General features: G+C 45.5%; 1 protein-coding gene across 1 annotated transcript in view; it reads left to right on the top strand.

Annotated features, from left to right (window-relative positions):
• The window catches only part of adam19a (ADAM metallopeptidase domain 19a), a 154543-nt gene that overhangs the window by 90125 nt on the left and 36987 nt on the right, over positions 1 to 27431 (top strand). Inside the window, exons 4-6 of the mRNA XM_061030910.1 lie at positions 9315 to 9396; positions 18586 to 18662; positions 24164 to 24347. Coding sequence (XP_060886893.1) covers positions 9315 to 9396; positions 18586 to 18662; positions 24164 to 24347 — 343 coding nt within the window. The remainder of the gene's footprint in view (positions 1 to 9314; positions 9397 to 18585; positions 18663 to 24163; positions 24348 to 27431) is intronic.

Here is a 27431-nt window from a genome sequence, read left to right as displayed (position 1 = left end):
GAATCATATCATAAAACATTTACTTGTAAAAGCTGGCACTACAGCAGCTGTGTTCTCACCTGGAGTCCCCTGAGTTCACTGTGAACGAGGGACAATGCACATTAATGAACATAAACATGTGACTATGCCAGATAGAATAATTTCCATCTGTAGTCCCTCGGCAGGTTGGTGGTTCACACGTATACTAATTTATACAAAACTACAAGTAACGACCAAACAACAACATAAACCGTACATTAGCTGACAGAGACACGTTTATACGAGCAAGTGTCTGTGCGATGTTCAAAACAAACCTGGATGAAGTGACCCTCAGAGTTTAAGTGCTTAAAGTGCCGAAGTATTCAAGGCGAAGTCTATAAATTTCACCACCAGGGGGCTCTCAATCAAAACAAAAGTGCTGCAGTATTGAACATGATTATGAGGTATAAATTGCACATTTACTCTGGAGCCTGTAGCTTTAAGGAGCTGCTGTGCACATCGCCTCATTGCACCCAGTTTATCGGTCTGTTGCTGCTTTGTGCTAAACTTCTCCAGTTTGGGACCTCATAGGGTTGAAGACGGTTTCCTTGGATCCCACTCAACAAATAACACAAACAAGGAACCAGCAGAGGAAGTGGTAGACCAGTAAATCCCCTGTTTACAAGGTCAAATGACTGTTTTCTTTCATGGTGGCATGGAAAGAGCAGCGTGGGGGCTTCTCTGCTGATTTGAACTTCTAACCACAGATCGAGGTAACGTCCTGGTATAACCTTCATACGGTCTGCAAACACAGAGACGTGTAAGGCTCCATCATTTGGAGAAGAACAGCCATCAGAAGCTAATAGCTCCATCAGCGTTGCCAGATGTCTTAGCGAGGCTCTGCAGGATGATTAATAACATCAAAATATCTGATGGAACGACCTAATGGGCTTCAAAATGAGTTTTGGGTTATAAAGAGGAAAGTATCTGTAAAATACATCTCTCCTTCTCAAACCCTGCTCTGAAGCGTTTCTTCACTTCCCTCCTCCCTACAACCCCTAAGGCCCAAACAAAGGACACAGCAGGAGAAGACAAACTGTCCTCCCCCCACAACTGTAATCTGCAGCTCCAAAGCACAACCATAAAATCCTGTCTGCCGTCATCCTGACTTAAAGTGTTGTGGGAGCTCAGCCGCTCTGAAAAGTACAGGATCACTTCCAGAACTGGCAAAGAAGAAAATAACTAAATACTCGAGTGGAGAGAGAGAGATGGAGGATGCTTCACCACATTTTTTTAACCTGGGTTCTTCTCCAGATTTCTCGAACATACAAAACCTGCTTCAGCTGGTTGAACTGGATTTGATCCTGAGGGCGTTTTCACATCAGGCACGATTGTTTCGTACTGTGCTCGGGTTTTTCTACCTGGCTCTGAAACAGGTTCACTATATTTGCTCTGGAGTTTTTTTAATGACTTCATATCTGAGATCTGAGAGCACACATATTGGGACGGCTGTGGCTCAGTTGGTAGAGTCGTCGTCTCGCAACTGGAAGGTCGGGGGGGTTCAATCCCCAGCCCCTGCAGCCGAATTTCCGATGTGTCCTTGGGTAAGACAATTGGGGGGGCAGAATGCTGCAGGGCTACCAGAGTCTGTCAGAGAAACTCCCGCTGTGACGCCTGCAGGGGCTCGGTAGTTTTCATTTCCTGAGATATTATCTTTTTATTGAGCTTGAATGAAATCATCAAACAGCAACATATTTAATTTAAACATAAATAAAGACACGTCTTTATAACAATAGCTTCATTCAGGATAGAACAAGGAAGTCACCCTGAAAAAAGAACAAAAGGACTCCACTGACTAAACACAGACGCTTGTATTGTGTCAAACCTATAACTGGACTGGATCACTGTTGAGGTGCAGGCGGGATCTCTTTTTATAGTTGCATTGTTTCACTTCAAGTGATTTAATTTCTAGGAGAATTCTTTGGAAAATAAATGTATTATATTTGCATGATGGGATGGAAAAAATGTCAGTTTTTGTAAGTTTGAAGGACACATTTTTATTACAATATAGGAAACCATTTCACGCTGCAGGTTTAACAGCGTGTGTCAGGGCGGTTTGTGGTTCACCTCATCCTCGCTCAGATAAAGTCACACCCTCCTCAGACGGGCACGCCGCCGCTGTGTTTCAGAGAAGAGGCATTATAAAGACGTTCTCACACTCGCAGGAGGAAGACTTCAACTTTCTACAGCTCAGCTCAGAAACAGGAACAACAACGCTTCCTCCTTTGAGTTCTTCTTCACCGGTTACTTCAGCTTATGTCTCTATATTTGGTCATTAACTCTTTAAGGGCGCACTCACACTAAACCCAGTTGTCCTGTCCCGTGTTTAAGCATGATTGTCCCCCCCTCTTCATTCCCCCGCTGGCCTGCACTCACGCTGCTCCAGGACTAACCGGGCCTGAGCACGGTTACCTCTTGTACATAACGTTGTAATCCAACACATGGCTTTATGTTATGATGAAGCGTGCTTAAGTTTACAAGACAGGCGGACTCCGAAAAATAAAAAATGAAAGGGGCACGCTGTCGAGTCCGGAGAACAACTCAGAGACCATGACAACTTTACTGACTGTGTGTCTTATTCTGAGTCCCGAGGAGACTGTGAGGTCCCATACAGCTGCACTACATTCTGACAAACTGTTCTGTCAGTCAAAGGAACTAAATATTGGAATATTCTCCCACTCACAATAAGAGACTCACAAACATATGCATCCTTCAAAACACACCTCAAACAGTGGATAAAAGAAAACCAAGTCTGTGACCACTTTTAACCTTTAACCTCTATTATTGTCTTGTGTCACTTGTGCCTTTGTATTTGTATTTTTATTTGTATTTTATCTTTCTATGTTACCTGCCTAGGGACAACAGATGGAAACTAGCACTTTTGCTATAATCTGGCATTTTTACATCTGTAATTGTTACAGCGGTTCATTAATATGCACTGTCCCTAACAAATAAATAAATAAATGTTAGTCAGATACAGACAGAACACTCATGGATTTCTCCAGAATGAAGGCTGTCCACGTTGTGTACCCGTGCTTGTGCTCGTGCATGAACTGTACCATGCTAAAGCAAACCTCTTCAAAGCGTGCCAGGGCCAAAGAAGAGTACCGGGTTTGAGCACGGATTGGTGCGATCACACTAGTCAAACTAACTGGACTTTAGGGGTGAAGTGTGCTCGACATGGATTGCCCCGTCTGAGTGCGTCCTTAAATGTGCGCCCTTCTTTAAGTAAAACAAAGAATCCATGTGCAGCTTTAAGTTGTTAGAATCTGAGGATGGCATCTTGTTTTCTTCATACATTAAACTTAGTGAAATATTATGAGCAGCACGAGCTTTGCACATCAGAATAATTTAAAACAGTCGTAAAGATCATTACCAAGGGAAGCAAAGCTGCTGCCAATAGCTTAAGGTAAAACGGCCTCAGAGGAAGTGCGTAGAAACGTTCGTCCTGAAGTGACTCGTGTGCAACAGAATTTTCTTTGGATCCTGTCTGAGAGAAGCAATCCATTGATTAATTATTTAAATGCCTAATAGACTTTTTGACTCATTCTTCAGGCACACGTTCTCGACTCACTGAAAATGACTCTGCGACCCACATTGGGCCCCAATCCACCAGTTGAGAACCCCTGCTTATGATCCATCCTCCATGGAGCTTAAAGGGAGAAGTTCTGTCCCTGGTTTCTGACTGTTTGGATTGTAAAGTTCTCCTCTGAGCAAAGAAAGGCTGAAGCTAAGCTACAATCCCAAATCAACATTAGCATGCCTGTGATGTTGCTAACCCTCCTGATTTGAGAGCCGCTCCGCCTCAGGCACTTATTATATTTAACATTCAGCATGTGGCGCTTCATTCAGTTTGAAAAAGAAAGAGCTCCGTTTCATGCAGATGCTTGTGGACTCTGTTTTCTGTTGGTCCCTGCAGCCTCTGAGCCGTGACCGATAGATGAAACGTCTCTCAGAGATCAGAGAGAGTCAGTTAGCATCAGTCATGGTCACGTGATGTTTGTCACGCTGACTGCTTGCATTTAGCCGTGTTTGCTCATGAGGTGTGGAATCTGCCTATCGCATATTTCAGATGAGCAGGTGAGCTCTGTGCGCAGATGTTGTTGACTCTGCGGTTTGTGGTGTTCCACCCATCCTGTTCCAAAAGGAGAGCAGTAAACACTTGCAGGAAATAACTGAGTGAGTGAGTGATAGCTGATCTGTATGAAGTGCTCAAGAACTTATTATAACATATTACTCTCTTACTGTTGTCTTATATAGAGCCAGGGTGAAGCTGTGAAAGCTGCTCCTTCAATCAAGGAGGAGGTATCAGAAAATGTCGATATCAGTTAAAGGTTTAATACAGAATGGATAGTCCCTTTTGTGAGATGCATTTTATATCAGGATTCAGCTGCTAAGTGTCTTTAGCTTAGCTTTCATTAATTGGTACAAAGTCGGGGGATTTCTGCGTTTTTGTAGCACGAGATCTGAGAAACCTCCCCGTCCTTTTTTTTTTTTTTTTTACCTCCAACACCAACCTCCATCCACTCATCATCTCCTGAAGCTTCTTTTAAAAAGATAAAGGAGCTTAGCTGAACAATGAAAAGCCAACAGCAGGAAAGACAATGGGTATAAAAACACACACACACACACACACAAACTGTCCTGCTGTTTATCCTCGGCCGGCTCATTAGACTGAATTTTATACACACACCATGCAGCCGTCTGCTCTGCCTCGTCCTCGTGGAGACACCATTACTTTTGCAGTATCGCAGCAGTTTGACCCTCGTGTGTGTGTGTGTGTGTGTGTGTGTGTGTGTGTGTGTGTGTGTGTGTGTGTGTGTGTGTGTGTGTGTGTGTGTGTGTGTGTGTGTGTGTGTGTGTGTGTGTGTGTGTGTGTGTGTGTGTGTGTGTCTGTGTGTGTGTGTGTGTGTGTGTGTGTGTCTGTGTGTGTGTCTGTGTGTCTGTGTCTGCAGCTGAATCTCAGAGGGAGAGGAAACGGCCGGGTGTGTTTGTGCAATGATTCAGTATCAGGGACGCTGATGAGTTCTTCCACATCCAGCGGCTCTTTTTTAATGAGCGGTACGTGCTGGACGAGGACGTGGCAGAGAGGGATCTGCAGAGAAAACCACCCGAAGAATCAGCACATTTTCTGGAGAGTGGTCGCTGTTACACCGACTCTAATCTCGCCACAGTGTGAGTGTTTGTGTCAGCACTGCAGCGTGACGCTTCAAACTGGTATTGAGAAGTTATAGAGCGAGATTTGCACACGGTTTGAAAGCTACACATGTTTACCAGGTCAGGATCCAACATCATCCAATTTCTGTTCGCATCCATTCATTCACATTGACGAAGCAGCGGGAGCAATTTGGGGTTAAGTGTCTTGCCCAAGGACACATCAGACATGTAGCTGCAGGAGCTGGGGATCGAACCCCCCGACCGAACGGTTAAAGGCCCTGACACACCGAGGAGATCGTCAGCCACTGGTCGTAGTTGGATCGTCAGTGAGCAGTCGTCACCCTAGTTCTTGTCGTGTGTCCGGATATGTTGCTACCCGTCGTCAGCTGTCGGTGAGAGGAATCTCTCTGATTGGCTGTTGGAGGTTTCATTTCTCTCCAGCTCTCTCAGGTTCAGTAAAGCTCCTTGAGCATGCTGCTGTAGTCTCCATGCTTTCACCCATTAGTGCGGTTTCTCCTTATTTGTCGCCTCCGCCTCTTCTTTTCTTTTTCCACTAAATGGAGAGTTATGGCATGGAGAGTTATTTCCTCTCACTCATGAGCAGAGCGTACGTGGTGGTTGGCCGTCGGCTGTAGTCTTTGTGGTGTGTTCTAGTGCAACTTTTTGGCCAAGACTTGAGGCGACGCCACAGGCGGCCTTCGTCGCCACTAGTTCTTTGCCGTCTGCTTGGTGTGTCGGGGTTTTTAGAGACGACAGACTTTACCAACTGAGCCAAAGCCCAAGCTGATGCATCCTTTGTTTAATTGTGTTGTACTCTTGGTGATGAGATCGTTACATTTTAAATTAAATACATTCACACAGTACAGTAGGAGCTGGTGGTGATCGGTCTGCAGGAAACCTTTTTTTTTTTACATAATCCTAAGTAACGCTGGCGTCCTCTGAACGATTGTTTTACAGTCGGGTTGGAACGTCAGTCAACCGTTCAGGATGTACGACCAAATCTCACGATTCACACACTGTGGGGCATGTCTGAGACACAATGGCTTAGTGGAGACGACTGCTCCTGTGTGGTCGAAACCATAAAACCTTAAAAAAAAAAAAAAAAACAGAAAATGGTTGTTCTTCTGATGAAAGTGTAGTCCTCATTGTTCCCATCTCGTGACAAGGCCTCATTCAAATCAGTTCATCTCAGTTTATTGTTGTCTCCACGTTGACCTTCTACACTTCTTATTTCCTTGAGCAGCGCTGAAGGAATTCAACATTTCACTCTTCTTCAGGGTTTTCTACAGTTAATCAGACGTCAATTAAGCCTTTGGAGATATTTCAGAGTAATCTTTGTCTCTCCATTATACGTCCACCTTGAAAGACACCTGCCAAAGAAAAGCAATCAGCTCGTCCCGCTCCTCCTTTTGATGAAAGCTCTGTGTAAATACTGTCCTGAATGAGACGGACTCTCACTCTCCTCAGTCTGTGCACCGGCTTTAAAACGAATCATCTTTAGAGGACTGCCACGTCAGACGCTCTCTTTATATTGCAGAACAAATTGTCCGCAGTAAAAGGGGTGAGAAAGCTGGATTATGTTCCATTACGATCCCCCTCAATGAATAATACAATAGGGCCCCCGGGACCAAATGGAGATTGGGCTCATCTTTTCATGTCCGTCATCCATTCGCTCAGGGATCTGCAGCCAGAGAGAGTCTCCTGGCTGGTCAGAGATTCAGCCGCACACAGAGGCAGAGACGGCGCCCGTGTCCTCGCGGTACCTCTGGTCCGTAACGTCTGTGAGTGAGGCGTCTGTTCAGGGACGTCCTGGCATTTGACAGGCGACTCCTTCGTCCTCCTGAACATGACAGATGTCACATTTATTCCTCTCTCCGGTTGAAATGGAGCCAAAGTCTTTTGTTACAAGGACCTTTAAGGAGTCACCAAACAATCATCTTTCTTTAGGTCTTTGATAAAGCATGGCGGGAGGCACTTCGGTTTGAGTCTGTAGGATTTTATCATACCTTATAGTACCGTGTCTTATTGTATTTCATCATATGGTCATTTATGTTGTCGGAACTTACAGCTTGCCCAAACCAAAACGCAACGCAAATGAGCGTCAGCGACAAATTCAGCTTGATTCTTTGGTTCCTATATGTAACTCTGACACCTAGTGTTTAAAATGGGTACTGCAGTCTAAATTCTAAACATTGTAGAGAGCTGTCTCCCCCCCTCCTCTCTAGAGTCCATGCTCTCACAGGTCACCATGTGGTGGACACTGAAACTTCAGTGTTTATCCAGCTCTGCATCGGTCTGTAAACCTTTCTGTGTTCTAACCTCTCTCCATTTTTCAAAAGCATCTCCAATATTGATCCTAGTTTGAGCACGTTTCTGCTCGTGGAGCTTATTAGAAACATGCAGAGGCTTTTTAGGTCGGGTACAATCACTTCTATCTGAACCACTTCTCTTGACCGCTTCCATCGCTGCAACACCTGTTGACCTGATAACTGCTCTCATATCTGACAAACCGAGGGGCGTCGTGTGGGGGTGTCCAGAGCATTCAGGACCAGAATCTAAAGTTAGAAGGAGGACATACTGGCTGCTGCATTGTTGTCAGAGAAGCCAGCACTTCAACATTTTTCCTTAATGTCTGATCATACAGTAAGATCACTTTATCATTTCACTCACTACACATCTTACTGGTTGGACCTTTAATGTAGGTCTACTTCTGCTGTTGTTTCAGGGTGAAACTAAAATATATCTCTTGTCCCGGCCACAGTTCCTCTTCAGTCTTTGGGCTCCACTGATAGATGAAAACTTGAGTGATTGGCGTGTGCATTAAATCTAAAGAAGGCTTCTCGTCTTTTGTTCCCGTCTGCAAACTTAGCTTCAGCGAATCACAACAAAAGTGCAGACAAAGAAAGTTTGCTCGCAGCAGATAACAATTTGCATGAGATTTCATACAATCAGAGTGAAAGCGCCGTTTGGATCTTTTCCTCCCGTCTCCGTCTCGTTCCTCAACTCCACCGACATGAAAGAGTGCGCTCCTGCTGATCCAACATTTCATTTGGAGGAGATTATGCTTTTTGCAATCAAGCTTTAGCAATATCAAGAAAATGATACGGGGATGTCAGCAAACAGAGAAGCTATGAATATCATTGAGGCTTTGTCTGACGGGGCACTTTTTCTTCAAAGCAGACGTTTTAGCATCAGAGGGAACGAGGTCTCATTCAGCAGACACACTGAAGTCAGAACTATGAGCGTGCAGGCTAATACTCCGAGAACTCACTGTGTGTGTGTCTGACGTTCTTAGAGAGATTAGGTGCTGCAGGTTTATTACACTCACCTGCTCTGTAGTAATACCTCAATGATTCAATCCGTGAGTTTGTTACCAACAGCAACCACACAGTCAGCTGTCAATCACTGGGCTAGTCAATCGGCCCGATTCCTCCTTCCCGACATTTGTGTTCCCGACTCGAGGCCGCTCGGAACCGATTATCTTCCCAGATCATCTTGAAGTGTGAGTCGTATAAAGATCCAATCTTTTAAAGATTTTTATTTTGGGGGCTTTGGGTCTTTATTGTAGAGATAGGACAGTGGATAGATTTGGAAATCCGGGAAAGAGAGACTGGGGAATGACATGCAGGAAAGGAGCACCAGGTTGGATTTGTACCCGGTGCCGCCTGCTAGGAGGACCACGGCCTCCGCACATGAGGCGTGTGCAGTAACCACTACGCTAGCGGCGCCCTTAAAGATTGAATCTTAACCTCCCCGATCTGTTAGAGGTTGTCAGTAAATCCTCGAGTTATATCAAACATGTTTGATCTATAGTATTTACAATCTTGACGGATATGTCATGAAAGGGTCTGGAGGAAGTCGTTTGTGAGTACAATAACCACGAGAGAGACGAGGAAGGACAGTAAAGATTGGACAGTAGTGTTGACCCAAGACGAAACCCACACAGTTGCAACAAAACGGGCCCAAAACGTAATGTTCCCGGGATCTTAAAGTAGCGTGTAAAACAGTCTGTCAAAGAGGTGAATAATGTCAGAATTAAAATCTCTGACCCAGACTCTGCTGCTGAGACTTTAATCACAGAGAAAGTAAAGTATCGTCTAATAACCTTCCCCTCTTTTCTTCTTCTTCTTGTTTTCCAGCGAGCTCCTGGGTCCAGACTTCACTGAGACGTATTACTCAGAGGACGGACAGCCGGTGACGGTGGACAGTTACAATTACACCGTAAGTATCCACTTTATTTTAGCTACTTTCAAACTCGATTCTTTCTCCCATCAGAACGTGTTGATCACCTGTGGAGTTTAAATTCAACCCAGTGCCCTGATTTTAAGTCCACAGGTTTTATTTATATATTTTTTAGGGGAAAAACTGCCTCTCGACATCTTTGCTGTCTGAATCCATTTTGTGATTGATGCCGAAGTTTAAAAAAAAAATAGCAAAAATATGATCATCGTGCTCAGGAGCAGCACATAAGAATTGTTCCTAATGTGAAGATGCCCTCAGTGACAGGAACAAACGGTAACCATGAAACAGTGAACAAACGTCCCTGTTAAAAGTAATTCTGGGGCGCTGGTGGCGCATTGGTTGGAGACCGCGCCCCATGCGTGGAGGCTATGGTCCTCCAAGCGGGCGGCCCAGGTTCGAATCCATCCTGTGGCTCCTTTCCCGCATGTCATTCCAACACTCTCTCTCTCTCTCAGATTTCTGACTCTATCCACTGTCTTATCTCTAAATAAAGGCACAAAACGCCCAAAAATAAGTCAATAAATAAATAAATCAACCCAAAAAAGTCATTCCTCAGATCTCTGACTTGTGTGATTCTGACGGTTTAAACTATTTCAGGATACAACCAACACAGCAGCCACAATCTACACATCTGTCAGACCAGCGACAAACAAACGATTTTTACTTTCTTCTGACTTTCCCCTTATGATTGATTCAAATTTAAGTCCCGCCTCTAATTAGGCAAATTGCCAAGCGTAGATTTGGATTTTGTCTTGGCACCTGGGGAGGCCAATCAGATTTCTCTCTCCCCCCCCCCCCCCCCCCCCCCCCCGGACACGCCCCTGATAAGGACCATTCCCTTGATAATGAACCGTTGAAACTGTCAGTAAAATATGAAAACAGCAGCAGCCGTATTTAAAGAGCAGCAGCGTTGGTGCGTGTTCAGTCTGCACTGACACAAAGTCACGTCGGGGTGATTCAGTTTAGAAAGGATTGAAGTGTCTCTTTGTTCTGTTGACGTCTGAACACAGAATCATTTTGTCTGTTTGGTCTTTTTTTTGTCCTCGCTCAGCAACAAACAGAATCAAATTTTTTTCTTTGTGTTCTTGACAGTAAGTCAGAACTGAAGCTTGATTGAAGTGATTGAAGGTAACACGTTTCAGCGTTTCATGAAGAAAAGTCTCTGCAGTGATTTGAACAATGCCGAGTGAAATGCTTTGTTTGATTTCTTTCATTAATCATATTTCTTACGACCACTCGGGAGGCGTCTCAGCGGCACGTCGCTGCTCATGCATAAATTATGAAGCACTAACGCTGTCGGCCATGTGTCACACAGACTCTGTGTGTGTGTGTGTGTGTGTGTGTGTGTGTGTGTGTGTGTGTGTGTGTGTGTGTGTGTGTGTGTGTGTGTGTGTGTGTGTGTGTGTGTGTGTGTGTGTGTGTGTGTGTGTGTGTGTGTGTGTGTGTGTGTGTGTGTGTGTGTGTGTGTGTGTGTGTGTGTGTGTGTGTGTGTGTGTGTGTGTGTGTGTGTGTGTGTGAGAGCTCCTTCATGAGCATTCATGCTGGAGTACCTGCAGAACACACCTGTAAATCACATATACTTTAAAGATTTAATGGGGACATATTATGAAAAATCCACTTCTACAGTGTTTCTGAACATATATTTGTGTAACCTGAGTGTCTACTGACCCACAAAATGTGAAATAAACCCATCCAGTCCTTTGTTTGTGGTCTGCATAAGTCTTACAACACAGAGAAAAATGCTCTGTTTCAAATGTGCTCTCCTTGTGATGTCACAGTGGGATTCTGGTAAAAAAAAATCCCCTCCCCTCCCCTGGTATCTCCACCCATGGACTCCACCTCCAGACTAGAGAAAAACTTTAACGCAGGTCAGCCATTTTTATTCTCGCTAGTGAAGGAGTGATGTCTACCTGGAAAACTCAGGGGGGTCATTACATTTAAAGAGACACACACACCAAAACTGAGCGTTCTGAGAGAGCTGGTTTATACAGGGTCACAAACCTCCTCTGCTGCTTGATTCATGTTATATTTTGACCAAAGCACAGCACAGATGTTTCATTTAGACCACAGAGGACTGTTTGAAAAGGGGGAGAAGGGGGAGAATATGTCCACTTGGGCGGCTGTTGATCAGTTGGTAGAGTCGTTGTCTCTCAACCGGAAGGTCGAGGGTTTGATCCCCAGCTCCCCAGAGGTGCATGTGTGAACAACCAGGTCAGGAGAATATCCGGATATCTAGATATTTCCAGGAGTGTCTTTGTGAAAACTAGTGAATTTGTCCCTGAGATGTTTTTTCTCAGCAAGAGAAAAACATCCTGGATCGTGTCTTTCTGGATACAGACACATTATTTTGACTATTTCACCCCCTTGAATGTATGAGGTCATGTTCCTCCTCTTGGGTTTCTCTGGCGCTGAGACTCAAAATGATGTAAAATAAACTTTTTCTGATTGCCTCTTTGCTTTTTAACAGTGTCACAATCCTCTCCACGCTGTAGCGTCTGAAGTCTCTTCATCTCCGTCTTTAAACACTCCAGTTATCAGGATCTCTGCAGACGCCTCTCATCTCCACACTGTCTGAACATCAGAGTTGTTTGAGCGCTCTGATTGGTCCTTTGATTAACAGAGCTGTTAAGTGCTGCCTTACAGAAACCAAATCATCAGCTTGTCCTCTGTGGACTCGTGTTTTTTTCTGTCTGGTTATGAACGCTTTATAAACGCGTATGCTTCATTCAGAGATAAATAACTTCTCTAAATAAATAAAGCTGATTATGAGTAATGGGAGGTCTAGTTTTAGAGCTCAGAGTTTCTTATTTTTCATCAAATGTAGAGCCAATGAGGTCAATGAGTCAGATTCTTTTTGTTATCTCGACATATCACAACAGAAGTGATTCAGGTGGATCCACTTCATCTCAGCGGAGACAAAGAGAGGTGAACGAAGCTGAAAAGGTTCATTTTAGGGGGATTTGTAAAAAAGTTACCGCTCTGTCCCCCCTCACGCTGAGAGTTAGCTCTACAGGCTCTGACACACCAAAGAGAGCGTCGGCCGTCGGTCCTAGTTTTTGCTGTGCTAACCATCTGCCTTTTTTCAGTCGATTCAACATGTTGAATCAGCGTCGGTGAGCTCTCTGATTGGCTGTTTGGAGGTTTCATTTCTCTCAGCTCTCTGCTCTCTGTAGTAGCCATGCTTTCACCCATTAGTGCGGTTTCTCCTTATTTTCGCCTCTGCCAACGCCAGCGCCATTTTCAACTTTTTATCAGACATTATTCTCCATTAGTAGACTACCTATAACACGAGTGGTGAGCGACAGCGGTGTGAAAATGGTCTTCTCATATCAAAACAACGGACTACCGCCGCCTGCTGGCATGGAGAGTTATTTCCTCTCATTCATTGGCCGTCCGCTGTAGTCTTTGCGGTGTGTTCAAGTGCAACTTTTTGGCCAAGACAAAAGGCGTCGTGAGGCGACGCCACAGTCTGCAGGCTCGCTCTGCAAACATTGAGCTGCAGTGTTAGCATGCATGTGAGCCATCAGATCCTTCTGCAGCCTGTTATCTCCCTGCTCTCCGTCCAGCGGTGCTCTCGAGGCTGAGTGTTTGGAGCGGACAGAAAGGGATGAATATGAAGAGCGTCACTCAGGAGCCAACGAGCCCGAACGGCTGAGGAGATTTAAAACTGACGTCCGGAAGTCAACCGAAGCAGCCAAACCACGAGACGGACGGACGGACGGTTTTAACAACGTTTAATCCTAACTCTCTTTTTGGACGCGACTTGTTGATGATGCAACAGTTTGCAGACTCTAAATGAGATTTTTTATTCCATTCTTTGAGGCAAACTCTTCTACATGCTTCATGGAGGCAGACTCCGGTACGTACAGTAGGTCCAGTCAGAGGTCTTGCTCGGGGCCCCCAGGCCAGTAAGGGGGCCCCCGAGGGCAGTAGTTGCTTCATCTTCTCTTCTTGTGTGAAGGGTCCACTTCTAGAATACTGTAGGCTGTGACGAAACAGGATTTGGGAAAGGAGAAATTCAGTCTAATACTCTGTTGTTGAGACATGCTGCACACACACATACACACACACACACACACACACACACACACACACACACAGGCTGAAACACACACACACACACACACACACACACACACACACACGCACACACACACACACACAGGCTGAAACACACACACACACACACACACACACACACACACACACACAGGCTGAAACACACACACACACACACACACACACACAGGCTGAACCACACACACACACACACACACACACAGGCTGAAACACACACACACACACACACACACACACACAGGCTGAAACACACACACACACACACACACACAGGCTGAAACACACACACACACACACACACACACACACACACACACACACACACACAGGCTGAAACACACACACACACACACACACAGGCTTCAACACACACACACAGGCTGAAACACACACACACACACACACACACACACACACACACACACACACAGGCTGAAACACACACACACACACACACACACACGCACACACACACACACACAGGCTGAAACACACACACACACACACACACACACACACACACACACAGGCTGAAACACACACACACACACACACACACACACACACACACACAGGCTGAAACACACACACACACACACACAGGCTGAAACACACACACAGGCTGAAACACACACACACACACACACACACACACACACACACACACGCACACACACACACACAGGCTGAAACACACACACACACACACAGGCTGAACCACACACACACAGGCTGAAACACACACACACACACAGGCTGAAACACACACACACACACACACACAGGCTGAAACACACACACACACACACACACACACAGGCTGAACCACACACACACACACACACACACACAGGCTGAAACACACACACACACACACACACACACACAGGCTGAAACACACACACACACACACACACACACACACAGGCTGAAACACACACACACACACACACACACACACACACACACACACACACACACACACACACACACACACAGGCTGAAACACACACACACACACACACACAGGCTTCAACACACACACACAGGCTGAAACACACACACACACACACACACACACACACACACACACACACACACACACACAGGCTGAAACACACACACACACACACGCACACACACACACACGCACACACACACACACAGGCTGAAACACACACACACACACACACACACACACACACACACAGGCTGAAACACACACACACACACACACACACACACACACACACAGGCTTCAACACACACACACACACACACAGGCTGAAACACACACACAGGCTGAAACACACACACACACACACACACACACACACACACACACGCACACACACACACACAGGCTGAAACACACACACACACACACAGGCTGAACCACACACACACAGGCTGAAACACACACACACACACAGGCTGAAACACACACACACACACACACACACACACACGCACAAACAGGTTCGGGTTGACGTGCACTGATGGAGAGATGTCAGAGTGAGGAGGGCTGCACACGGCTGAGCTGGTGGAGGGGGGGGGGGGTTTGGTTCCTTGGGCACCTCGGCAGTGCTCAGGAAGTGACCTGGCACCTCTCCAGCTACCGGAACAATTTTTCAGATTTGGGCCGCACCGGGACTTGAACCCCAACCCAAGACTGAGCTACTGCCGTAAGCCGTGAGGACGTAGAAATCAAATGTAACGGAGACAAAAATCTTGTGCTGAAGAAGAACGATGATGTGTCACAAACAGAACAACAGAGACGTAAAGTTAAAGCTTGTCTTCATATACCTTTATTGTACCTGCACGTCACATCGCTAAACAATTGAGCATGATGAAGACGTTTTCCCGCTGCAGTGTCGTCTGATATCAGCTCATCTTTAGTCTCATCAGTAAGGCTGTGAAAAACTGTGTCAGTCTATTAATAGAAAGTCTTTAGCGGATTAAACAGCGGTCTCAGAAGGACTTGAACACGTTCCACAGAGTCTGACAGGTGAAACATGTTCTTTATTCTGCAGCACAATTAAACCATCCTCCTCCTCCTCTGCAGACGATCACTTCAAAGAACCTCCAGCTTTATTTAAAGAGGGAGAGCGAGGGAGAGGCGTCTTCGTCTCTGTTTTTTAGTCAGGTGGTATTTTTAGAGTTACATGTTGCACCTGTCACACTTAATCTGTTACCTCCGCTGACGAGTGAAGCTGCTGCCGTGCCAAGGTAGACGAGACAGAGAAGTGAACAAGTCTGGATCGAAACTTTGCGATGAGAGTTAAAGTAGGAGGAACATCTCAGACTGTTTGTGTGTTTGAACATCAGCCTGACGTCGGGGTCAGTTTACACAACGCAAGGGTTTTGTTTTCCCCCCTCGTGTTGTGATTGGTGGAGCCTGACCGTCTCGCCTCAGCATCCTCACTCAGACTGCAGAGAATAAAGTGAGGAGGTTAAAGGTCGTAGATCAGTGATTTCGGTCACTGTCAACAGAATACGATCCTCAAACAGATTTTTATTTTTATTTTATTTGGAAACTTATTTCCTGATGTTTGGTTTTAACATCGGCTGGATTTCTTTGTTTAAACGTTTTAGAAATCAAAGAATAAAGGAAACAACACCAAAACTGTATTCACAGCTCACACATAGACTGTAAATATGGACGAAGCCTGAGTGACATCACCCGTCTGTTCTGCCTGCTGTAAAAACAGGTTTTTTTGAATGGGTGTGTATGTGACTTCATCCAGTGGACACTTGAGGAACTGCAGGATTTTACACTTCAGCATCAGCTTCATCTTTCAACACCAGAGGTTGCTGCTTGGGCTCACATCATGGGGGTTTGGTAAAGTCCATCATCTCCGTCTTCTGTCTGCTCCACTTTTCAGAAGATGTGTGCTCAAACAGGCCGTTTGGAGATTTTCCCTTCATGACATCACAAAGGGCAGTAGCCCCTCCCCCAGGTGGGTGACACGCCCACAGCTAGGTGTTTGTTCTGCCCTCTGAGTCTGCCTTCTCACCGTAAACAATAGGACATGGAGCGAGAAAGCCAGAGTCACCCAAGCCCTTCCAGAGAGGGGGCGTGGTCAGACACAGCTCATTTACATATTTAAAGGTACAGACTCAGAAACAGTCTGTTCTGAGCAGGGCTGAAATAGAGGGGTTTATAGGCATGATCAAATACAGGATCAGAGTGGATTTAGAACAAGAAACTTCACACACATGTTTTGAGGAGCTCTGAGACTTTTTAAAACTTTTTAAAAAGGAGGAGAACATGTGACTTTTAAACTCTTATTGGATGTTGGCCTCATAAGTTTAGAAGTCTTTGTAACCTGTTTAAACTAAAATGTACTAAAGCTGTTCGACCTCCGGAGTTTGAACACCGAGCTGAAAACATGTTTGATGTTCGAATCTGTTCACACACTGAGACCTGTAACACAGCCGACAGGTCCGTCCAAACACAGCCCGTCCGTCTGTTGGACTGCAGCCACGTCGGACTGCAGCCACGTCGGCCCTGGCACAGACTAATTGCTGGATGTTGGCAGGTGTGGAGGTTGAGCAGAGCTCTGAGTGCTGCTGCTGTTTAAATAAAAGAGTTAATTAAACAGTGTGATGAGCTGACTGACACTTTGAAACACTTTGAAAAGTCCACAAAGTGACATGAAGGCAGGATTTAAACCTTGTGGTAATAAATCCTCTTTTTCAACTGGAACGTGAGCTCTTTGGACCCAGAGGCAGAGCTGCTGTCAGAACTCCTCAAAGGTCTGATACCTTTAGTGCTTAAACAGTTCAAAGTCTCATTCCTTCACGTCTTTTGTTCCTTCTCTCTCTGGTTTGAACCGTTTGTTCTGCAGCGAGCACAGGGAAGCAAGCCGTCTCAGGTATTCAAAAGTTTCCTCCGCTTTTATTTCTCCCATGAAACAGAAGTAAATTGAGCGTTCGCAGGAGGAGCAGATCTTAAAGGCAACATTTCTGTCACTTCTTTCTGAAAACATAAACATCGTGTGGCTGTTCGTCGGCTGTAATTATGTAGAAAATGAGCGTACAGTTTGAGGGAGAAGAAAGCGAAGACAACCTGTTTGTGGGTGTAAATCTAAGTCATTATAAGAGAGCTGCTCTTCTGAGTGAAGCAGCCTATCATTATTGGATGATTGCATCTATATGTCCACGTGTGTATGCAGAGTAATGTGTCGTATTGTCCCCTGACGATTATTCTGTCTGTCTGAACACGACCACTGATCGTTCCTGCTGCAGCTTCTAAAAAAATGTTTTTAAAGAGGACATATTATCCCCTTTTCTCCACCTTTTCAAACAGTCCCCCTGAGGTCTAAATGAAACATCTGTGCTGTGCTTTGTTCAAAATATAACATGAATCAAGCACCAGAGGAGGTTTGTGACCCTGTATAAACCAGCTCTCTCAGAACACTCCGTTTTGGTGTGTGTGTCTCTTTAAATGCAATGAGCCCGCCCTGAGTTTTCCCCGTAAACATCACTCCTCTGTAGCAAGAATAAAAATTGCGGAACCGCTCAAACGTTTTTTTTCTAGGCTGGGGGTGGAGTCCATGGGTGGAGATACCAGGGGAGGGGATTTTTTTTTTTTACCAGAATCCCACTGTGACATCAGTCTCTGTGTTGTAAGACTTATGCAGACCACAAACAAAGGACTGGATGGGTTTATTTCACATTCTGTGGGTCAGTAGACACTCAGGTTACCTAAATATATGTTCAAAAACAGTGTAGAAGAGGGTTCCACCGTCCTGTCCTCCTCCTCCTCCTCCTCCTCTTTGAGTGTCTGATCCACAGCCTTCATCTGAACCAGGTCAGACTTTAAAGAGTTCTGAGTTTCCTTATCGATCAGTCGTGTAACAGTCATTGTTCAGGGAGTCCAGGTTTGAACCTGAACAGCAACAGCAGACTCGTTTCAGGGACTCTCTCAGCCCCGAGTCGATCCTGCACATCGATTCATTGTTTGCTGCTCTGCGGGTGTGTCTGCATAAACATTATCCCGGCCTCTTCAAGCAGCCCCCCCCCCCCCCCCCCTCCCCACATGAAACATGAAGTATTGATCTCAGCTCCTCTTCTCTCTTTCAGGATCACTGCTTCTACCACGGCCATGTGAGGGGACATCCACAGTCCTGGGTCGCTCTCAGCACCTGCTCAGGAGTCAGGTACACAAAGCAGCTTACTCCTCCCTCTGACACTCCTCTCGTTTCTCAGGAGGTCCGCCCCTGAAGTCCTCCTCACCTGATGGTCACACATGCACCTCCCAGCAGGAGACTGTCCCTGTCAGATGGGGGGGGAGATGATCACCTGTCTGTGTTTGTTTACGGTGCACAGTCAGGCTGACGTCAGCATCACCTCGCCCGCTTGTTTTCGGCTTTTTCACATAAAGTGCTCTTAAACAATAGTCACTGTGACGGCGTTATAGAATCTGTAAAGTAGCTGGATACGTTACTAGTTACGATAAATAATAGTGACCGTACAGTGAAGCCCCGTTTCCACCAAGCGGTCCGGTTTGGTACGGTTAACTCTGACCTTGCTTGCGTTTCCACAGCCATCCGTGCCCTTAAACATCACTGAATCACAGTGACGCGACATAGTGTACACAGCCAGTAAATCCAACGAAGAAGAAGAACTTGACGCAGCAAACAGAGGGCAGGTCAGCACCTCCGAGGTCGTCCACGGGGCGGAGCTACACACTGACACGAGTCGCAAAAAAAAACAGAAAACAGCTTTGAAATGACTCTCAAGATCCACAGGATATTTTAAACATGGCACGTTTTTATGTTTGTGATTCATTACCGCCGTCGCACAGGAAGTGGAGATTCTTTGGACCAATCAACAGACTGCAGTGTGTTTAGCTCCGCCCCTTTAGGGTCGGGTCTGTACGCTTGGCGACCCAACAGAAGGGAAGCAAAAAAGTAGGACGGTACAGGTCAGTTGTTTTAGTACCCTTCATAACTTTTGACAGAGGAATAAATGTACTGAACTGAAACGGAGCGCTTGGTGGAAGCGGGGCTTGAAGTCCAAACCCTGATTTTACATTTCACCAGGTGACCCTCATGCTTTAGTTCTCCCCGGTTTAGAAGTTCTTAGTTTATCTTGATATAAATCAAAATCTCTCGCTGCAGCTCCGACCTCTCCCACTGACTCTGTAATCTGCTCTTCACTGTTTGGGAAAGTTTTCTCCAAACACAGAGAGCTGAAGAGCGGCTGTCAGAACTTCTCTTTCTTCTTCAGATTGTCATAAAAATGAGTAATTTGATCCTCTTTGGGGATCCAGGCAGCACTTTTTTTAAAAGCCTCCAACACACTTTCATGTTGTCGGCGAGCAGCCCGCAGACTCGCACCGAAGCGTTCTTGCTGCTGCACGTCCTCAGGATGTGAGTCTCCAAAATATATTCATGAGTCTGATCCAATAAAAGAGACATCAAGTTATAGCTCAGCAGGGCTTTAGTGTGAATTAAAGCCAAAGCCTTTTCACTAAATCTGCAGCGATAAGAGTTGGAGAAGTTTTTTTTTTATGACATCGTAAAATCCAAACTTTATATTTCTGGATGTGAGAGAATCTGAATCGGTGTCGAGCAGAGACCTGTGAGCAGAGGGTTGATGTTTCTGTATCCACATGCAGGTCACGTGATGCCCCCTTTCACCTCCGTGCTCAGATGAAGAGACGAGGGATTAAATCTGTCCCGTTGTTTAGAACATGTCTTCATCCTCCTCCTCCTCCTCCTTCTTCTTCTTCTTCTCTCAGTTTGCTCTGAAAACAGGACACTCTGGTGTGTCTCCTCTCGTCTTTAATGTGCTCTCATAATGAGTCAAACACTCACTCTTTAGCTCACCTGTAATATTGAACGACCACATCATCAAACGTCTCTCTTCTTTTTTCTGACGCCGTCCTAAAGCCTGACTGGAGCCCGCAGAGTAAATGTTGTTGTCAGAGGCAGAAAAACAGACTGAGATTAGAATAATGTCAGAGAGATGTGAGAGGGAAACAAATAAAATCAGCTGGAAGATGAAAGGCGTTCGGTGTGATTCAGCGGGGGAAAAGAGCGCCGTGTTCTTTGCGGGAGCCGTAATGAAAGCATTCTGTCGGGGGTCACCTTTTATCCTCTGACATCTTTGAACATTTTCCGCTCGGCAACGATCATCAACTGAGAATCAACAGCACCTCTGCAAAGCGGCGGTGTGACTCCAGCGCCCGTCCTCTCATTATGAGACCATGATTACAGAACAAACAAAGTCCTGGATTCAAACACGGGGAGCAGGAAGGCTTTCTGATTTTATTCCTGCTAAATGCACAAAATGTGGCTGATGTTAATTTACACACGTAAGAGCGTCTCTGTGCTCTGCTGCTGTTTGCTCATTGCAAAAAGTGTCTAATTCCCAAACGCTGGCGCCAAAAGCCTCGCACACTGAGAAGTGGAATATGCAATTAAAATTCAGATTCACCCACTTTAAAAATAACCACAATGTATTCAAAATTGTCTGCAGGTGGTTTGTCAGGTGTGGCTAAGGTTAGCCTGCAGCTCGTCAATAAAAACCAGCAGACTTCAGTTTGTCCACCTTCAAAATAAAAGCTCCAGACTTCCGTTTGACCACCTTCAAAATAAAATCTCCTCATGTTATAAAGTCAAAAAGGGGAAACTGAAACTCACAGAGCAAAGAGAAGGTAATATTTAACGGATGTGGACAGCGAGCGTCGGATCGACATCTTACGCTCACGTGCTGCTAGGACACGGTGTCACTCCTCTCCAGCTCCTCCCATTTTTTCAGACATCGCCAAGGTATCTGTGCAACTGATCCCGTGCTCCCTCTCTCGCTTACGAATCTGCTTTCTTTGTCTGATGAAAAAAACTCCACTCAGCCACCATCGGAAATTGAATCTCACTTTTTCAGGAAGCTAATCATGCTAACTAAATTAGCCACGGAAACCTTTGATAGTTTAGGTTATAGATTTTCTAATCCCTCCCTCCTCTCCAGCTCCGCCCTCTCCTCCAGATATGATCTCCTCTGGATCCAGAAAACCAACATGGCGGGATTAATTGCAAAATTCAAGACTCCACATCTGAAGTCAAGAACCCCATGAGTGATGTCACGGAGGCTCCACAGTTTGTGATTCGTTTGGATAAAATGTTTTTTAGAGGCTCGATGAGAACCTTAATGAAGCTCTGTTTGAGACCCCCTCCCCGTCTCTCGGTGGATTTGACGTTTTGCTCTGGAGCGGCTAAACTGCTCGACCCTGCAGAACTTCACACAGAAAAACCATGATTATGCAAAAAAAAAAAAAAAAAAAGAAGAAGAAAATCTCTTGATTGCAAAAATAGCCGGTTAGCGGAGGCTGCTGCTGCCAGGATAACAAAGTTTGTGGTCAGAAGTTTTCTTCGAGGTTTTCAGCGCCGACCTTCTCTCTTCTTATCTGCAGTCCTGCAGCATTCTCCGTGTTTTCATTTCCACTCCTGCCCCGGCAGCTCCCGGCTCATTCTCCCTGCCGGTAACTCTGACGCCCAAAACGAGGAGCTTTGTATCGACTCAGGATGAATTACACGGTTTTAGGCTAAATTGCTGAACAGCCTTGGACACATAATTACAAAAGGGGGAAAAAAAAGAGGAAAAATAGAGTGTTTTGTGTAAAAGCACGGCTCTGAGCTCAGCTGGGCCCGTCTGGTCAGAATAGACGAGCTCGCTCCAACTCTTTTCACAGGAATAATTTGACTGCTTTGTGCCTGGTGTGTCTGCTGTTAAAAAAAGAAACTCAGACAGACAAGGTGAAACAGTTTTCATACAAACTGCCGACGCTGATTTCACCTCAGTGATCAGAGGACGGGGGAAGGAGAGTTATCGACATCACGACACAACAGACGCTGATTCTTATCTTAAATAAAAATATCTGACGGCGGTCAGCATTCACGGGTTAATCCTGATTAATCTCAAGCTATTTTGTCCCTTCAGGCTCTCCGTAGATAGTCATCCTCAGTGTCACTTTAACAAACTCTCAGACAGCTCAGCTGATGAGTCCAAAGAAATATCTACCTTATGACATCACACATTGACCTATGACATCACACATTGACCTTTGTTACCGTTCCTTTGAGATGTTTGACGTCAGAGCTGGTACAAAAGCATAGCATGAGGAAGCCTGAGTGACGTCACCTGTCTGTTCCTGCAGGGGGCGCTGGAGTCCCATCGATGGCGGTCTCCGTGCTGGAAAGGCTGTCTCAGTCTAACTTTCAGTCAACCTAACGACAGGCTGAGAGCTGGAGCTGAGGCGGGTTTTAAACCTCCTGACAAACCGTTACACCGCACCCACCTGTCAGTCAGGTCAGCTACACGCCTTATTGTGAATAACTCTTATCCTTCATCAAATCAAAACTGATGAGTCATCAAAACATTCACCCCCCGTACAGTGTGTGTCGATCGAGACATGAGCTAATCAGACCTATTTGTTTTTTTGAACCAGGCTGTAAACATGTTAATCTCTGCTGTAAAAACAGACTTTTTAGAATGGGTGTGTATGTGACTTCCTGTGCTTCTGCAGCCAGCCTCTAGTGGACACTCGAGGAACTGCAGGATTTTACTTTTTTTTGTTTAACATCAGAGGTTGCTGCTTGTTCAAACAGGAAACAGGAAGACCGACGACGAGAGTCAAACTAATTGCGTGAGGTGAAGAAGACCCTTAGTTCTAAAATCATGAGGAGGTTAACCGCTTTGACCCCGCGTCAGCAATCAAACAAATCATTTGGTGTGAAGCGTCCCCGACAACAGAATAATAAAGATGATCTGAGCATGTTTTACAAGCTCTGCACCCTGTGGAGGTGCGGCCTCACCAACTCAAATCTGTGACCATTTCAGTCATTCTTAAAACGCCGGCAGCAGCTTGACGTTGTTTCTCTCCAGACAGCCCGGGTGGTTACAGTCGAGGACAATGACGACGAAATGACAGCAAACGACTCTCAGGAACTCTGAGTCTGACAAAAGTGTTCCAACCGTGTTTACAACGAGGCTGTGCGGAACACAAAGGAACACAATGTCCGGTCCTCAGTCCATCAGAGAGTCCGGCGTAAGAATGATGGAGTGTAATCTTCCTCTCTGTGAGTCACACGGTGTTACGGCGTGTTGAAAACTCTCCGCTGCTCCCTGAATGAGTTTTTCACTCCTTTGTAGAAGAAGAAGAAGAAAACATATTTCGTCCAATTTAAAAAGGCCTGAAGGAAGAGAGAGAGAGAGAGAGAGAGAGAGAGAGAGAGAAAAGATAACCAAACTAACAGGAGGAGGAGGAGAACCTATAAAAACTCAGACATGTCGTCTCTTAACCTGAAGGTCGGGGGTTCGATCCCCAGCTCCTGCAGCAACATGTCCGATGTGTCTTTGGGCAAGACACTTAACACCAAGTTGCTCCCGCTGCTTCATCAGCGGTTTAACGCAAATTCTATTCAAACAAACCAACACTGCAAAATGTGTACAAAACTGTATATCACCGTTTTCTTTGTGTGGATGATTTTGACATACAGTAACGAGGTAGAAAAGATGAGAAAACGTGGCGCTGCTAGCTCCGTTAGCGTAACTAGGTATCCCAGGATGCTTTGTGCCCCGCCTCCACAGCCCTGAGAAATGACCTAAGCTTCAAAATATGCTGTTCTTGAACGAGGTTTTCTCTTCGTTCACACAGGGGCCTGATATCCTTGAATTCTAGCGACACCTTCTACCTGGAGCCAATCAGCGGCGAGGATCGTCTCCTCCACTCGCTGCTGAGAGCGGACGAGCTGCAGATTCAAGCAGGACACTGTGGACACGGACGCCACGGCACGCCGTCCAACCACATCTCGGAGCTGCTCCGACCGTTTCACTCACGGGTGAGACGCACACACACACACACACACACACACACACACACACACACACACACACACATCTGACGAATTATAAGTGTGACTGGATGTTTGTCTGCAGCTCTGACTTTAAAAAAGGAGTCAATATTCTCTAAAACAAAAACACAAAGAAGATCGATAACAATTCCGTCTGTGAGAGTCTAAAGACAAATCAGTGAATCCCTCCTGATGTAATGTGTTTTAAAAAACATCAGAGATAAAAAAAAATGAAATGACCCTCCACACTTTGTAGAAAGCCTCAAACCTTTTGTTTGAGTTCAGGTGCAAAAGAATCACAGACTTCAGCACAATAAACAAGTTACAGACGTAAAACACAGATCAGCATGTCCTGAGTCTCAGAGCAGAACGCTCTCTATTCAAAGCATCGTCCTCCAACACCTTCTGTCTACTATTAAAAAGATTTCAAGAGACCAGCCTCCTCCTGCATGAGCAGCGGACCTGAAACTCCTTTTCCCGTTTTCAGACGCACTCTGGAAAGTGTGAGGGACGCAGGTTCAGTAAAGTCTCATGAAGAAGGACGTGTCAGTGTTTTAGTCTACTCAGAGACGACGCAGGCCAGCCGACTGGATCACACAGAGAACGATGATGAGTCAGGGCGCTGAGATTTGTTATGAGCCTGAACGCACCGTGATAAATGCATGCATGTTTAAAACATCAGCGTCATCGATCAGGGCCGTGACAGTGGCAGCAACAAGTCGTTTTTTATTGCAGCAGAATAACCCAGCCACAGCTTTAAGCTTCTTTACAGGTTTCTGAATACGTTTGCATCTTTTGATTTAAACGTATGATTTTACCTGCAACGAAGAGGTGTTCATGTTCCTTCAAAGGTGTTGTCGAGGCGGGCACCTTTCCTCAGTATTAAATGAAAATCATGTTCGACTCTGCAGGGCAAATGTTTGTTCTCATATGGAAACACAAAATCGAAAAGGTCTGTAATTTACCACTGCACCGCCCGGAAACACAGAGAATAATAGCTTTGACTCAACTGTTCACATCTGATTATGACATGGCTGTGAGTCAGGTTCCTGCTCCATCATAGAGACGAGGAAGGAAACACAGACGTAGCTCTAATGGACTCTCACTGACACAAACACTCATTATTCTTCTTCTTCTACTCATTCTCTCATTCCTTAGATTTAAACTCGTCTCTCGCTCCTCCTTATTTCCTCTCACAGACAGACACACACACACACACACACACACACATACACAAACACACACACACACACACACACACACACACACACACACACACACACACACATATACAAACACACACACACACACACACACACACATACAAACACACACACACACACACACACCCACATACAAACACACACACACACACACACACACACACACACACACACACACACACATACAAACACACACACACACACACACACACACACACACACCCACATACAAACACAGAAACACACACACACACACACACACACACACACACACACACACACACACACACACACACACACACATACAAACACACACACACACACACACACACACACACACACACACACACACACACACACACATACAAACACACACACACACACACACACACATACAAACACACCATCATCATCCTCGTCTTTTCCTCCTCTTTGTTCCTCCTTTGTGCACCGGTGTCCTCCGTCTCCCACTGTCACCATTAATCCGGGGTCATTCTGCAGAGACAGCAGAAGACTCCAGGCTGACTCCTCTGGATTTTCACACACTCTGGGTAGACGATGCAGTGTGTTAACGTGTGAGTGTGAATGAATGTGTCACACGTTCCCCTCCGATCTGCAGTATCAGAGTTTAAAGTCCAGACCGATCCGCCGCAGCAGCAGCATCCTCCTCCCAGCGAGTAAATCAATGAGTTTTAATTACAGCCAAGCGGTTCCTTAATGGCTGTAATCAAGTATTAGCAGGAGGGAAACTTAATGATGGAGGGGGAGAAGAAGTGCTAAAGCTTTGTAAACACAACAGCATGCAGAGGACGGAGGATGCTCATTCATGTCTGGCTTCTCCAGGTTTTGTTTTTTTTCCCTCCTAAAATTGTGTGAATCATCCCGATGAGTCAACTGTGTCCAAAATCTGACCTGGCTCAAGATCTGTAATAAACTAGAAACGTTTGAAGCATATTAAGAAACGGTACCTACCTCAGACTGAATCATGCAGTCATTTATGATGTTTATTGTGTCTGTTGTTATTGTTTCTCCTGTCCAACCAGTAAGATGTGTAGTGAGTGAAATGATAAAGTGATCTTACTATATGATCAGACATTAAGGAAACATGTTGAAGTGCTGGCTTCTCTGACAACAATGCAGCAGCCAGTATGTCCTCCTTCTAACTTTAGATTCTGCTCCTGAATGATCTGGATTTGTTTGGACCAGAGAAGGTAGGCGGTTTTAAGACACCCCCACACGTCCGTTTTGGACGCCCCTCGGTTTGTCAGATATGAGAGCAGTTATCAGGTCAACAGGTGTTGCAGCGATGGAAGCGGGCAAGAGAAGTGGTTCAGATAGAAGTGATTGTACCCGACCTAAAAAGCCTCTGCATGTTTCTAATAAGCTCCACGAGCAGAAACGTGCTCAAACTAGGATCAATATTGGAGATGCTTTTGAAAAATGGAAAGATGTTAGAACACAGAAAGGTTTACAGACCGATGCAGAGCTGGATAAACACTGAAGCTTCAGTGTTCACCACATGGTGACCTGTGAGAGCATGGACTCTAGAGAGGAGGGGGGGAGACAACTCTCTACAATGTTTAGAATTAAGACTGCAGTACCCACTTTAAACACTAGGTGTCAGAGTTACATACTGCTCTTTTAGAGTTGGATCTGAACGCTTTGCACCCCAACAGAGAGGTAGCCAAAAGTAGGACGGTACATATATTTTGGAATCATTCCATTCACGGCGGAAACACAAATAAATTTGTACCAAACTGAATCAAACCGCTTGGTGGAAACAGGTCTTTAGTGAACCCTCTGCATTGTATAACGCGTTCTGATAAAGACCCGTCCCGTGTATGACCCT

The sequence above is a fragment of the Labrus mixtus genome, chromosome 23 (genome assembly GCF_963584025.1).
Source record: "Labrus mixtus chromosome 23, fLabMix1.1, whole genome shotgun sequence".
In the NCBI taxonomy this organism is placed as follows: domain Eukaryota; kingdom Metazoa; phylum Chordata; class Actinopteri; order Labriformes; family Labridae; genus Labrus; species Labrus mixtus.
This window is presented reverse-complemented; position numbering and strand designations above follow the sequence as displayed.